At 53.3% G+C, this 14,395-nt stretch overlaps 4 protein-coding genes across 4 annotated transcripts; all 4 read left to right on the top strand.

Annotated features, from left to right (window-relative positions):
• On the top strand, window positions 1-1,902 carry STEHIDRAFT_52976 (MFS general substrate transporter; the record flags this gene model as incomplete). The annotated part of the gene is made up of 6 exons (XM_007301461.1): window positions 1-224; window positions 346-929; window positions 993-1,098; window positions 1,155-1,320; window positions 1,413-1,627; window positions 1,689-1,902. 6 exons carry the CDS (start codon window positions 1-3, stop codon window positions 1,900-1,902), a joined length of 1,509 nt encoding a protein of 502 aa, XP_007301523.1.
• An 852-nt stretch (window positions 1,903-2,754) lies between these two features.
• Window positions 2,755-3,389, top strand: STEHIDRAFT_109109 (uncharacterized protein; the record flags this gene model as incomplete). The annotated part of the gene is made up of 2 exons (XM_007301670.1): window positions 2,755-2,793; window positions 2,847-3,389. The coding sequence occupies 2 exons, from the start codon at window positions 2,755-2,757 to the stop codon at window positions 3,387-3,389; spliced, it is 582 nt and encodes a 193-aa protein (XP_007301732.1).
• A 1,731-nt stretch (window positions 3,390-5,120) lies between these two features.
• STEHIDRAFT_119590 (uncharacterized protein) lies at window positions 5,121-8,127 on the top strand. The gene is made up of 3 exons (XM_007301669.1): window positions 5,121-5,564; window positions 5,690-6,125; window positions 6,993-8,127. Exon 3 carries the CDS (start codon window positions 7,006-7,008, stop codon window positions 7,432-7,434), a length of 429 nt encoding a protein of 142 aa, XP_007301731.1. The 5' UTR covers window positions 5,121-5,564; window positions 5,690-6,125; window positions 6,993-7,005; the 3' UTR covers window positions 7,435-8,127.
• Window positions 8,128-10,724: 2,597 nt separating this feature from the next.
• On the top strand, window positions 10,725-14,316 carry STEHIDRAFT_129408 (DEAD-domain-containing protein; the record flags this gene model as incomplete). The annotated part of the gene is made up of 10 exons (XM_007301668.1): window positions 10,725-10,760; window positions 10,984-11,622; window positions 11,975-12,102; window positions 12,271-12,563; window positions 12,683-12,804; window positions 12,893-13,062; window positions 13,196-13,425; window positions 13,534-13,726; window positions 13,880-14,055; window positions 14,138-14,316. 10 exons carry the CDS (start codon window positions 10,725-10,727, stop codon window positions 14,314-14,316), a joined length of 2,166 nt encoding a protein of 721 aa, XP_007301730.1.
• Between the last annotated feature and the right edge of the window lie 79 nt (window positions 14,317-14,395).

The raw sequence follows: 14,395 nt of genomic DNA, 5'->3' as shown, positions 1-14,395 counted from the left end.
ATGACAGAGGATGAACATTCGCCACCTCCCAGTTGCACCACTGCCGTACACGACGATCCCAGTGCCAGAGCGCTAAAGCGTGCTTCGTCTCAGTTTGACGCTCAGCAGCGTGAAGACGATGAGTGGAATCAAGCGCCATCGAACCCCTTGAACTGGTCATCAGGTCGTAAATGGGTCGCTGTCGGTGAGCATGAGAAGCTTTCTCTTCATTTTTTCGTCACAACGTGAGCCTGATCACCCAATCTTTATCAAGTCCTGCTCTCGTTTCAAGCTTTCCTTTCGTCAGGGCTTTTCTTCCGACCCTCTTCGTCGACCATAGCGCCTGACTTGTCGTTCATCTTGCAGACCACTGGCAAGCTCCGTCATGGCGCCAGGCCTCCCAGGAATCGGCGCCCACTATAACATTACAACTGAGACGGTTCTCGCCCTCACTCTTTCCATATTTGTTCTTGCGTGGTCCGTTGGCCCCCTTCTCGGTGGCCCACTGAGCGAGATTTACGGGCGCAGGCCCATCCTCATTCTCTCGACCATCATTTTCCTCATCTTCAACACTGCCTGCATATTCGCACCGAACACAGGCGCTTTCATCTTCTTTCGCTTCGCAGCAGGCCTGGGTGCCTCGACACCGATATCCGTCGGTGGATCCCTCATCGGTGATCTTTTCGTACCCGCGCAACGCGCTCGCCCAGTAGCTGTCTCTTTCCTAGGAGTTATGATTGGCCCTCCTACAGGTCCCATCATGGGCGGGTATATCGCACAGAGTGTAGGCTTTAAATATAGCTTCGTCGTCACCTCAGCGCTCGCGCTTCTCTCCTTCATTTTGGCGGCACTGTTCCTTCAGGAGACGTATGGGCCAGTCGTGCGGGGTCGGTGGGAGAAGCTCTCCGGCGCCATATCAACTCACACCGAGCCCTCCGATCTTGAGAGACGTCGTTCATCGACGTCCGAAAAGTTGGCCACCGCCGTTAACGAAGCTTTACAGCCAGTCACAGAAGCCGAAGTTGACGCATGGAGGACTCTGTGGTTGGGTTTGGCGCGCCCTATCCAGCATCTTACTCAGAGTTTTGTCTGCTTCATTCTTAGTCTCTATGGTGCCGTGTACGCCTGTAAATACCATTTTGCGTCCTCGTAACTAACTACGTCTTCTTTTGTAGAATCTATGGCATATTGATCATGTTTTTTACGACGTTCCCAACCGTGTTCGGCGACGAATACGGGTTCAGCGTGGGGACGACTGGCCTCACGTATATCGGGGGCGGACTCGGGGAGATCGCAGCTGTGGTACTGGGTGGTTATATCGCTGACAAGATTTATCACTCTGTGAGCGTCACAACATTCAAATTGCCTTCGGAACGATTTCTATGGCTGAAGCCTTTCCTTCTTTTTTTGTCTCCGCTTTTCTTTTAAAATAGCTGGTCCTCAAAAACGATGGACAGGCGAAGCCTGAATATCGAATTCCTCCGATGTTACCTGGGGCGGCTATCGTCCCAATCGGCCTCCTCTGGTACGGATGGTCCGCAGAAGCGAGGCTTCACTGGATCATGCCCATCATCGGTTCCTCGATCTTTGGCTACGGGCTTATCGCCACTCTCGTCCCAATACAGATGTATCTTGTCGACTCGTTCCGGTAGCACCCTCCCTTGCACCAGCACTTTCCTTATGCTTCGCTTACATTTTCTGTTCTTCAGGTATGCGGCAAGTGCGCTAGCAGCTTCCAGTGCGTTAAGATTCGCATTCGGTTTTGCTCTCCCATTGGCTGGCCCACCCATGATCGCTAGAATGGGTCTCGGAGGTACATATACGTTTCTCGCAGGTGTAATGCTCGTGCTTGGCATCCCTTTTCCGATCTGGATATTTTATCGCGGGGAAGAACTCAGAAAGCATAATAGATGGGCTATATGAGACGGAGATGGTTGCTCCCGCGGACACCGTGGCACTCGCAATTTCGTATAAACTTGCTATGTATCTAGGAACCGAATGACTCGCTATCGCCGTTCACGAGATACTTATGAGTTTTTTGGGGCGTCGCATATTTCGCATGCGTATATTTAGTCCTTCTACACTATAATTATGGACGCGGAAATCTCAAGGCGCGTCAACATTATTATCGCGGAAGTGTCCTATCAAAAGTGTCCACCTGTGGATATAGTGGCCGGTGCCGATGGAGCTTCGGGCGTATTTTTTGAAATTTTATCAGTTCATCATCAACCAAGAAATCGTAGCACCGGCTCGGGATGGGCATGGGTTGGGCATGGACATAAGTAACCCAGGAAATTGCCGTCATCGCGTAAGTACTTACATTGGAGAAAGGAATTAAAACTTCGGGGTGAGTGTGTTATTGGCTACCGTAGCCGTGCCCTGAGGCCCTTACAGGGACTAACGTGCCCAGACGGGATGGTGGAAGCCAACAAGGTATATTCTACCGTACTGAGCCGAATATATACGGTAAATGGGACACGTGACTGGAGTATCGTACAAAGTCCAACATGTGCCCGTGAGCCCCCACCAAACTAGAGCAATGGCCGTGCCTTGTGCTCTTGTTCGGCTCTTGTCACAGGCGCAGTGGCCTGTTATGGGGAACAAAGAAGCCGGATTGGGGCGCCACCTCCGACTCGGAGTCGCCGAGCCACCTCGCCGAGATTGTGCCAACGACACGTGGCGTGCCATGGGAATCGCTTAAATACCGGCGTCTGCGCTTCGACCCTTCCTCACTCTTTCCCTCTCACACCATAATCCAACCACCCAATCATCCGAATGGCCCAAGCACTATCCCGCACATTAACACACCTCTCTGTGCGTGACAAAACCCTTTTTCATATTCATCCCGATACTAATGATCTTCGCAGTTGTCAGAAGAGCCGACACTGTCGCCCTCGACGCCACCCCCTCGTAGCCTTACCCCGCCAGGAATGGAGCGCGAAACCGCTCATCTCTGTGACTGTCCCTTGTCTGGCAACATGATCGAGCTCGAGAAGGCTGGCATCGCCATGCCCGTTTTTTACTACGGCTTCTTGATGGATCCTGACCTCTGGGAGAGCTGCAAGCCTCGCACGACACCGGCCGGGCCTAACAAGGTGACGCTCCTGTCGTACTTGTTTGTCTCGGCAAATGGCCCGGGAGGATCAGTTCCCCGAGTGCCAGATCTTCGACTGACACCGGCCTTAGTACCAGAGGAGAAGTTAGCCCTGGTTGATAGCTCGGCGAAGGATGAGTGTCCGGCACTTGACTTGGATGTATTCCCGGTCGGAGAGAGTGTGATGGTGCTGAGTTATTTCACGAATACTTACCCCAGCTATGCGAAGAGGCCGACACAGGAAGAAATGGATCTCATGGCGAAGGTTTTGGATCAGCGACCTCGATGGTGGCGGGCGTACTCAATGGGTGGGTAGGCTGGAATGATCAGCATAGACCAGTGACTGATCTGTCCGAAAACACGTAGGTAAGCAAACTTTATCGACGATTTAACACCCAAATATAAACCAGATTGCTAATGATATACGGTACTGATTACCAGACTGTGATCAGCAGTGGGCCGATGGATAAAGTCTAGTCATGCTCTCGTTTTCTTCTCCCACTATGCTCTCGTTTCCTTCTCCATATTCTCCCGGTCTCTTCTCTTGCTTAGGCTGTGTGCGAGTTTATGCTATGTTTCAATCTTGATCTATGCTATTTGCTTGCCTTTTCACTACTGCTTGTCTGTAGGTCATCCGAGACACCTCCATTCTTAGCGCTCACTCTCCGCCTTCGAGAGGTCTCTCACACCACTGACTCGAAGCTCAGGGTCTTCACTCTTCAAGTTCTAGCTCTGGCTCACAAGCCTGTGTCACACAAAACGTTTATATGCGCTCGGACCCCTCTTCCTTCTTTCTCCCTCACGCTGTCATCTAACCACCGATTACAATAGCCGAACACTTTGTCGTAAGCCAACACATCTGGCTATATGTTATGAAACTCTTCATCACGAAACTCACGATACTTCGCGGAATCTTCGAAGTCGTCGTCTTTCAGGTCGGACACGCCGTGACCGCCCATCCGTTTGAACTGACCCCTCTCCAGCGCTATGTTCCAGCTCGTGAACGCTTTGTGCTGCTCTACATGTGTCTGTATCACTACATCTTAGATGTTTTGTTGAACACGAGCCTGGTGAATCCTTGCCAGTGGATCAAGTACGCGTGGGGCGTGTCCCAGACCAACGCGACTTATTACCAGGGTAGTATGACCTACGACCACTATGATGCTAGTGCTGTCAACAACACTACATACTTGCTTTTCGAGAACTTCGTCACAGGCGCTCTTGGGAAGCTCGAGTCGGGCTGAAGTCGGTCTTGGTCGATAGCTAGGCGGAAGGTTCGGACCCGGATACTTACGTCGGTCGCCAGTGGGAAGGCCCAGACGGTAAGGGTGTCGAGTTTCGCCTCGAATGCCTATCCGAGCTGCGTACGAGCCTCAACGTAGGCCGACACGAACGCAGGTGGGTGTCATAGCACATGTTTTGGGGCCGCCGCCGGTTCAGGTGGTGATAATTGACTATGATATCGTGTATCGTATTGAATGGTCAGGGTGGTAGGTTCGAATGAATTATGGGATGCACGGGTGGCGTCGCGTTATGGGATTTTGTATTCTCTCATAAGATTTTCCAGTTGTCAGCTTTGTGCGATTACTGATTGGGGGCTCGGGGCGGAAGACGAATCCAAAGATGAATACTGTACACGGTTGTTCCCCTCCTTTCTTCTTCTGTTTCTGGTCCGGAGTATGGCGGATGACACCGCGCGTTGCCAGTGGTTCGGATATAACAACATAGACAATCGCAAGGTGATATGTCTGAATGATATGCATGAAAGTAATCTATGCAAGAAGAGCAGCCTGGCATTCGTAGCGAATAGTTTATACGGATGTTCATAGAGAAAGAGGGATTCAGATGACACCGAGACCAGAATATTTGGGTTTATTATTGATGGCTGAAATGGAAGACAACATCTCTCGTATAGACCGAGGATCGAAGGTCATAATGGGCAACATACGTACACCTGTGAGCTTGGGTCTCCTTCAAGAAACTCACCAATATGTAGCTGGCCAACAACCACAGACCATAACCGTCCTGCAGCACAAAATGAGTTTTCCCGAGCACAGACCGATCTCCAAGGTCTAGTATAACTTTCTTCTGCCTGTGTTTGTACGTGGATATACATGTGTATCACGAACTATCGGACCAAGAACCAAGAACCAGGGATCAAGAATCAAGGATCAAGAAAGACCAGACCGTGGACATGATCGTGCTCCTCCCTCCCTCCCTGCAAGCACATCCCAGCTCACTCCCACCCAGATCGCCATCGCCATCCCCACCCAATTCACCAACCACCAACCCATAGACTAAAACTCACCAACCTCACCCCTACCCAACCCTCTCCAAAATCGTCATCAACCCCGCCGTCCTAATCGCCCGCTTCATCCCCACCGGTCTCTGCGGATCCGGGACCGAAGCGAGCGCGGGAAAGGCGGAGTACTCGATCTCGACGCGATAGGTCGAGTGGGGCGGTTTGGGACCTTTTAGGGTGCAGGTCCAGCTGTGTTTATGGAAATGTGTGGGGAGGGTAGGAGGGAGGGGAGGGGAGAGGAGTGTCAGTATGTATGTCTCGGAGGGAATACGGATTACGAAGAACGCGAATACGAAAAGAGAGAGAAGACATACCGTTCATCAACCAACACAACGTACTCTCCTCCCCCTCCTCCTCCTCCCCCATCTCTCGCTCCGCCTCCGCCTCCCTCCCCTATCCTTCCTAACCCACCGTCCATCTCTGGCACCTCCAACAAGCCCCTCGCCCTCGACGGCCCGCCTCCTCTCATCGGAATCGCACCAGAACCAATCCTCGCCACACCCCTCCCCAAACTCCTCCCTATCCTCTCTTCCTCTTTTCCCCTCCCACCTTTTCCCATCCCACCGCCACCGCCACCTCCTCCAAATGCATCCATACTCCCACTTGCACCAATAGCGTCCACACCAAGGTCGAGCAACATCCCCCTCCTAACCGCACGTACCAGAGTCCCGACGTCGACTGCGTCCCGGACGAGGAAGGTTGAGTGCGTGGTGAGCGGGGTAGGGGATTTTTTGAGGATCGTGTTTGGGGCTTTTTTTGGAGGGAGGGACCCGCGGGATGGAGTTTAGGTTTTGGTGGGGGGTGGAGGTTAGGTTGGGTAGTCGAGGATCGAGTGGAATACATATGAAGAGAAAAATAAAGGGTTTCGTGTCAGTCAGTCGGTCAGTCAGTCAGTCAGTCAGTCAGAACAAAGGGTAGGGGTTTGGGTTTTTTTCGGAATTATAACAATCGAAAAAACTAAGTGCTGAGAATGGGGATTGGAGTTTGGGGCTGGATGTCACGCATGTACGGATACGGATAGATGAGATGAGATGAGGAGAGGAGGAAAGGAATGGAATGGGTTGAGTCGAGTCGAGTGGGGTCGAGCACATATGACAGGACCCGGACAAGGTGGTCCATACATATCGTCGTTGAGTTGTGAGTCGGGATCGTAGGTCATGGATCGTGGATTGAGCGAATACCAAACCACAATGCACGATTCACGACTCACAATCCAAGGACATAAAGCCGCGGTATGGCCCAACACAGCACCGTGTTGCGCCCCAGCTCACGTCTCACCACGAGAAAGTACACCACCGAAAACAAAACAGAAAACATAAAAAAAAAAAGCCCGACCCATCTGTCGTGCAGGCGTGCGTCTAACGCCACACGCCACACACGACGAACGACGAACGACGAACGACAAGGGATATCTCTCAAATTCCCAAATTCCAGGTTATCGAGATCTCAAGATCTCAGGACCCCAACCTCCCTCTTAATTCCGATCCATTGTGGAGAAAAAGATTCGAAAATGGAGGGACCAAGAATTAGATGTGCAAGGGGTGCAAAGGCATAACGAATCTCGACGAGAACGAGCAACACAATCGAAAAAAAAGAAGAACAGAGGAAGAAACGTACCTCTCAAAACCCCATGTGTAACTCTCTTCACCTCTCCCACTCCCGCTCCCACTCCCACTCCCTGCGCTTGTCCCTCCGTACCCTCACCACCACCAACCCCATCCGACGCCACACCCCCCGCCACCGCATCCCCACTTCCCTCACCCGCTTCACCTCCCTGACCACACTCACGAGGACCAACAGAAACAGGCCCAACCGCAGAACTAGTAACAACCCGCACCGGCACCCCCACCGGCGACCGATTCCCACCCGCACCCGCACCTCTCAACTTCGTAAATATGAGTGGGATGTACGTCATTGGGTTCGGGAGGGTGAGGGCGCGTCGGGGCGTTCTCGCGGTTGTCGAAGGGGTAGGAGTGGAGGAAGTGGGTGTGGGAATGGGCGTGGAGGAACCGCTGGTGGTTTGAGAGGGATTGGACGGGTGGGAGGGATTGGAGGTTAACGGAGTGCGAGAAGGAGAATGCGAAGGAGAATGCGAGGGCGAGGACGGAGGAGGGTATGTCATTGCTCGTGTGTTTGCGTTCGCCCTTCTACCGAGACTCCCTTCTGTTTCTTTCCCTTTTCCCCTCTCTGCTGAGTCTGCGCCACCCCCGCCGCCACCCCCATTGTTAATCCCACCGCTCATACTCCGCTCATAAACGACCGGCAGAGGCGAGACTCTTCCCGTTCCTCCACTTGAGCCTGTTCCCGTACCTGCACCTCTTGAAGGCGACCGTCCGTGTACTTGTCCTTGTCCGTGCCCTTGTCTGTTGGATGGCTCGGCTTGACTGGATCCTGAACCCGACGCGCCACCACCACCACCCGACCCAGATCCCGACGCAGAGGAAGCACTAATCGCAGAAGCAGAAGAAGACGACCCCGAAACAGGATGAGGACCCGTACCCGCTGAGGAGGCGCTGGACGAGGCGGAGGAGGGCCGGTTCGAATGTGAATGTGAGTGTGATTGGGAGTCGGGGTGTAAGGCGGAATTGGGACTTAGATGTGAGGACGAGGAGGAGGAGGATGGGCGTTGTGAAGATGAGGCGGCGGCGTTCGGGCTTAAATGGTAGTTGGAATGCGAGTGGGAATGGGAGGAGGTGTGAGAGGGTGTGGGTGAAGGGGATGGAGAGGGATGAGCACGACTGGAGGAGGAGGATGAGGAGGGGGAGTGGCGGGAATGTGATTGCGTTTGTGGGATGGTGGCGGTGGCGGAGGAGGGGGAGAGGAAAGTCGGTGGGGAGGGGTCTGTCAGAGATGGGACTGGGACTCGGGAGGGCGAGGGGCGGGGGCTGGATGCGGAAGTGGACGATGTGGATGAGGAGGGAGAATGGCGGGATTGGGAGTGTGGGTCGGAGGAGGCGGTGGTACCGGGGGCGGTGAGGTTCGACATGGGTGTTATGTGTGGGTTTTGAGTTGGTCGTTGGTCGTTGGGGTCGTGTTGAACAGAAGAAAAGAGAGATACGAGGAAGGAAGCAAATTCAAAGAGTCGTCGAGTCAAGCGCCACGCAGTCGATATGTCGTCTCCGAGCCCAAAAGGGAACAAAGCGAAACCTTTTAGTAGCGCTCCTAGAACAACTCACAGGCAACGAACTCAATCTAACAAGCGAAGCGACAAAGAGGCGAAAGAGAGAGACGAAAGAGAGCGAAACCCAAGGATCGCTCGCTTTATATGATACGATCCCAGCCCAGTCACGGTAACACGATGATGCCAGCCCTGCCAGTGCACAGCCTCGGAGCATCCATACATCATCATCGCAGTGAGTAACACAACTTTGGCACCTCGCACCACGCACCATGCCAAGACCACGCGTCAGATCTTTGCTTTGGGTTCCGTTGTTCCGCTGTCAGCTGCTTGCTAGTGGCTCTAGTCTATGCGGAATCAGCTGCAGGGAGAGGAGGGTCCGTGCGCATAGTCACTCGCGTTGGATGTTGGATATGTTGGATGCATTCAAGCGAAATGAGAGGGAGGGAGAGGCAAGGGAGAGAAAAGTAACGGTCTCGCCCGGGCAAGATGTTAATAGAGTCCCAATCCAAGACCCTGCGCAAGCGGCACGAACTGGGCTAGGTGGGGGACGTATTCGTCCGAGGCTATGCATGGTGAGAATTTGAGAAGATGGACGGGAATTCGTTCGCAACAATAGACTTGTCAGTGTTGTACTGTAACGGATTGCGGCACGATGTCTTCAGGGTGGCGTGTTTCGTCTATGAGGGGTTTGGATTGGGGTATTTGGGAGTTAGAAGCGGATGATAGGGAAAGCTACGAACTTCACGGGATGGGTGAGGTGCTGCTGTCGGCGTTCGTGGGATCTGAGTGGCGTGCCAATGTGGCCCACGGTCAAATTGGATCTTAAGCGCGCATGTCACATGTGATCATATCCGTCCTCGAACTTTTTCGAGTGAGCACGGCCTAGCACGGCGCCACATTTCACTCGTAGTGCTTTGAACTTTCCTTAGACCTTTCATCAAGTCTTCAATTCGCCCAGTGCCCACTGTACTGTAACTAAAAAAGGAATGTCGAATTCCATGCATCCCTCCAAAAAACGAAAACTCCCCTCTCTATCCTCCCCACCAACAAAAAAACAAAAGCATAAGCCTGCCTCTTCTTCCTCGAAACCCACCTCTTCTTCCTCGAAACCCGCCTCTTTGCTCTCGAAACCCACCTCTTCGAAAGCAAAGTCAAAAGCTCCCCTCAACACCCCCAAACAAAAACCCTCGAAATCAAAACCAAAACCCCCCCTCCGCACAGCGAACGACCTCCCCTGGAAACCCGTAGCCGCCCACAATGCAGCAGGTCTCGATATGGATATGGACATGGAAGAGGGATTTTTGGATCTGGAAGAGGTGGAGGGCGTCGAGGTGGTTTATGAGGGGGGAGAGGGGGGGAAGGTTGTTAGGTTTAGAGTTGGAGGGGGGAGGGACGCGGAGGGTGAGGAGGGGGGAGAGGTGGAGGTGGGGAGTGAGGATGGGGATGGGGACGAGGATGGGGATGGGGAGTATGATTTGCCGCCGGACGAGGAGGAACTGGCGGTTTTGGGTCCGGCGTTTTCTGGTGAGGAAGACGAGGAGGCCGTGGTTGATGATACGGATGTGGTGGAAGCTCCTAACGATGAGGATGTGGAAGAAGAGGTGGAAGAGGTTCAAGAGGTGAAGCTAGTCGAGACGTTCGATGGTATGTCCTTGTATCCTTTTTCACTTTTATCTTTTTATGTTTTTCGGTTTTCGTGAGCGTCTTCATATGGGCCACATTCCGTTCGAGCGAGCGAATATCGGGCTATAGGACTGCTTTCATCATGTCCATCCTATTTTCCATGCTCAGCAGTCTGAGATCTCACGAATGAACATGCTCTAGCATATATGATCTCGACCTTGATTTTCGTCTCCCATCCGCTTTCCAGTATTCCTAAACTAACTAACAACCTTTCTGCCCACCATACCATGCTACACAACACAACAATCATATTATTCATCATAGCCGCCACACTCCTCCCGGCCTGGCACGCCCTCTTCACATCTTTTCCCTCTCCCTCTCTCCCTCCCTCTTCATCCTCAGCAGCTCCCACATCCACCACCTCAACCGACCCCGCCTCCCCCACCCTCCCCACAACCGACCCCACCACCCTCGACACCCCTCAGTCCGAAGTCAATATCAATGTAAAAGCGGCCCCATCCCTCCACCCAACCCTCCTCCGCACCCTGCACTCCCAAGCCTTTCACACCCCGACGCCGATACAGGCCGCGACGCTCCCGAGGGCGATGCAGGGGAGAGATGTTATTGGTGTTGCGGAGACTGTGAGTTTTCTTTCTTTCTTTGTTTCCTGGTTTGTCGGGTGAGATGGATGTGTGATGCCCGTGTTGTGTTTTCCGGTTTTCCGGTTTTTGGGTTTTGTTTCATTTCTCGTCCATCCGTGTATCTGGTATTGATTCTGATTCTGATTCTGCTATCCCTTGCGTCCGCCAACCCGAACCCATCAACTCGAATCGACCGACACATAAAAATCGAAAAACAAAACAGGGCTCCGGAAAAACCCTAGCCTACGGTCTCCCCATCCTCTCTCGTCTCCTCACAGCCGCTACCTCTTCCTCTCCCCCCTCTCATCTTTCCACTTCCCTTTCTTCCACTTCCACTTCCTCTCCATCTCCCCCCTCTCTCCCTCCCGCCCACTCCGTCATCAAAAACAAAAACACGAACGTCAAGCAAGAAAACACGACAGGAAGGAAAACTCAAAAGAAAAAGACGAGAAGACCCCTCCGCGCACTCATACTCGCCCCGACGCGCGAACTCGCATTACAGGTTTCGGCGCATTTGAATGGGTGTTTGAATGGGGTTTATCAGTCTAGTTCTAATTCTGGGGAGGGCGTCGGAATCAAAGTGGAGGATGAGGATGGAGAGGGGGGCGTTCCTGAACAGGGGGAGGGGAAGGACGTGAAGGGCGGGAAATCCAACGGTAAAGCCGGAGGCGGGAAGAAGGGTAAGGTGAGTGGAAACGGGAAGGGCAAGGGTAAAGAAACGACGAAAGCCAAGGCACCCCCGCTCGTGAGCGTAGCGGCCATCGTGGGCGGCATGTCGGCGCAGAAACAGAAGAGGGTGTTGGAGAGGGGTGTGGACGTGTTGGTTGCGACGCCGGGGAGGTTGTGGGATGTTGTTGAGGAGGTAAGTTTTTGGTTTTTCGGTTTTGGGATTTGTTGGGTTTTTTTGCGGTTTTACTTTGGAGGGAGGCGGGTTGTGAGTGTGTGCGTGTTCAGGACTTGTTAGGGGTTTGAGGTGTTGGCCTACCTTTAACTTCCTTTGATTCGATATCGAGCTCGGCCCACGCGAGTTCGTCTCATCGCCTGGTTCTGGTTTTGTTTTCTCTCTTTTCGTCGCTCGTTCTCTCTTTGTTTTGTTTCAATGGTATGGAAATGGAATAGATGCTGACTGCCGCTCTTCCCTCTCCTTTTCTTCCCTCCTCCTCACCCCTCCTCCCAACGCCCTCCCAACGCCCTCCTACCTCAACAAAAAACAGGACCCCACCCTCGCCGAAGACATCAAACACCTGCATTTCCTCGTGCTCGACGAAGCGGACAGGATGATCGAGACGGGCCATTTTAAGGAGCTTGACGGGTTGTTGAGGCTGACGAGGAGGGAGTTTCAGTGAGTCTTTTTATTCGGCTTGATTCTTTTTTTGGGCGATGATTATCCCTTTCGTTGCACGACGATGGCTAGAGCGGCCGTCTGTGTGCGAGAGAGGGAGAGAACCTGCCTGCCCCCCTCTGGTCCGGTGGTTTATTTGTAGATTGTTATTTAATTGCGTGTTTATAGGAAAGAAACGACGGAAGCCGATTTCGACTTCAGCCTGTCCGCTCAGACGAAGGGACAGCATGGCGCTGAATTCGACTCCGACTGCGAGGAACAAAACGGAGAAGCAGGACCCCAGAGCGGAAAACAAGATGGGAAAGGAGAGGGCGAAGGCGTGAACGACACGATGCAGACCTTCGTTTTCTCCGCGACGTTGAGTAAGGACCTTCAGCGGAACTTGAAGAAGAGGGGCTGGGGTGGTGGGGGTGCCGGTGGAACGGGTGGAAGGAAGGGGAAGGAGGTGGCGTCGACGTTGGGTAGGTAGTTCTCCGCATTTTCTTCCTCGTGGCCGGGGTCCTTGTTCTTATTCCTACGCTCGTGATTTTGTCGCGCGTCCAATCTTTCGTGGCTTACAACTGACGAACACGCCTCGCAGACGAACTCCTACAGAGACTCGACTTTCGCGATCCGGAGCCGGAGGTCGTCGATCTCAGTCCGGAGGGCGGGGTCGTGGAGACGTTGAAGGAGTGTAAGATCGAGTGTTTGATGACTGAGAAGGTGCGGTCTCTCCTCCCTCCCTCCCTCCCTCTCCCTCCCTCTGGGTCCTGTTACTTACCCATTCCACCGTGCATGCATAAAAAAACAGGACATCTACCTCTACTATTTCCTCCTCCGCTACCCCGGCCGGACGCTCGTCTTCCTGGCGAGCGTGGACGGGATAAGGAGGATGCTGCCGCTGTTTGAGTTCTTGGGGCTGCCGGTGTGGCCGTTGCATTCGCAGATGGAGCAGAGGCAGAGGTTAAAGAATCTGGATCGGTGAGTACATGCGTATTGTTTTCTCTCCGCCCACCTCTTTCTATCTGTCTGCCCCGTCCCCAACGTAATATCGAAGCTAACCACAATTCACCCTCTCCGTATCTTTCATCCCATCGCACCCCCTCGCAAACAGCTTCAAATCAAACCACCACGCCGTCCTCCTCGCCACAGACATCGCCTCCCGCGGCCTCGACATCCCTTCCGTAGACCACGTAGTGCACTACCAGATCCCACGCACGGCCGACGCGTACGTGCACCGGAACGGAAGGACGGCAAGGGCGAGCAGGAAGGGGTTCGGCATGTTGATGTGTGCACCGGACGAGAGGAGGGTGATGAGGGGGGTTTTGGGGAGTTTGGGACGAGGTGAGTCGTTGTGTTTATTTGTTCCCAGTTCCCATTGAAGGAGTGTGGGTATGAGATGAGTTACTGATGAGCCGTTTCATTATTGTGTGTGTGGTCGTGGATGTGCAGAGGAGTCCTCGATCCCAGAAATGACGATCGAGCATCACCTCCTCGATAAACTCAAGCCGCGGCTGCAGCTTGCGAGACAGATAGAGAACGCGCAGCATAAGGAGAAGAAGGAGAAGCACGAGAAGAATTGGTTGAAGGAGATGGCGGAGGCGATGGATGTCGATTTGGATGAGAGTTTGGGCGGCGGGGACGAGTACGTGACTTTACACATATTCTATTCTTCCCTTTCCATTCTATCCCATCGCTCTGCCTTCCGCGCTGTCAGTCGTCCTGGCGGCACGGCGGCTGACCCTCCCCACCTCGTTGCCTGTTCGTCGTCCTTATCATGTTTTTTTTGTCGTTACAGTGACGCCCCCTCAAACCCGATGTCACAACGACTCAAGGCCAAAACCGCGAAATTAAACGCTATGAAGGCCGAGCTGAAGAGGTTGCTCGCGCAACCGCTCGTCGCGAGGGGCGTGTCGACGAAATATATCACGAGTGGGAGTAGGCCGATCGTGGATGATATCGTCAGAGGGGAATGTGAGTTTGCTCGTCCTTTTAGTTCTCACTTGCTTTCGTTTTGTGCGTAGCTCATGAATCGTCGTGATGTGGGGTAATGTAGATCATGAAGGGATGGTTGGCGTGAAGAAAGCGGAGGCGGGTGACGATCTGATGGCGGTGAAGAAGGGTAAGGGTAAGGACAAGAAGAAGGAAAAGGCGAAGAAGGGGAAAGGTGTGAAGAAAGAGGAGGACCATGGAGATGGCGACGATGGGGAGGAGTGGACTGGCTTTGGGTCATGATTCATGGTTCGTGACAGTGACGGCTTTATTTCGTGCTTTGTCGAATTCGCGTGTCTTCATTTGACCGGGGGTTTTGGCG

The sequence above is a fragment of the Stereum hirsutum genome (assembly GCF_000264905.1).
Source record: "Stereum hirsutum FP-91666 SS1 unplaced genomic scaffold STEHIscaffold_4, whole genome shotgun sequence".
In the NCBI taxonomy this organism is placed as follows: domain Eukaryota; kingdom Fungi; phylum Basidiomycota; class Agaricomycetes; order Russulales; family Stereaceae; genus Stereum; species Stereum hirsutum.
This window is presented reverse-complemented; position numbering and strand designations above follow the sequence as displayed.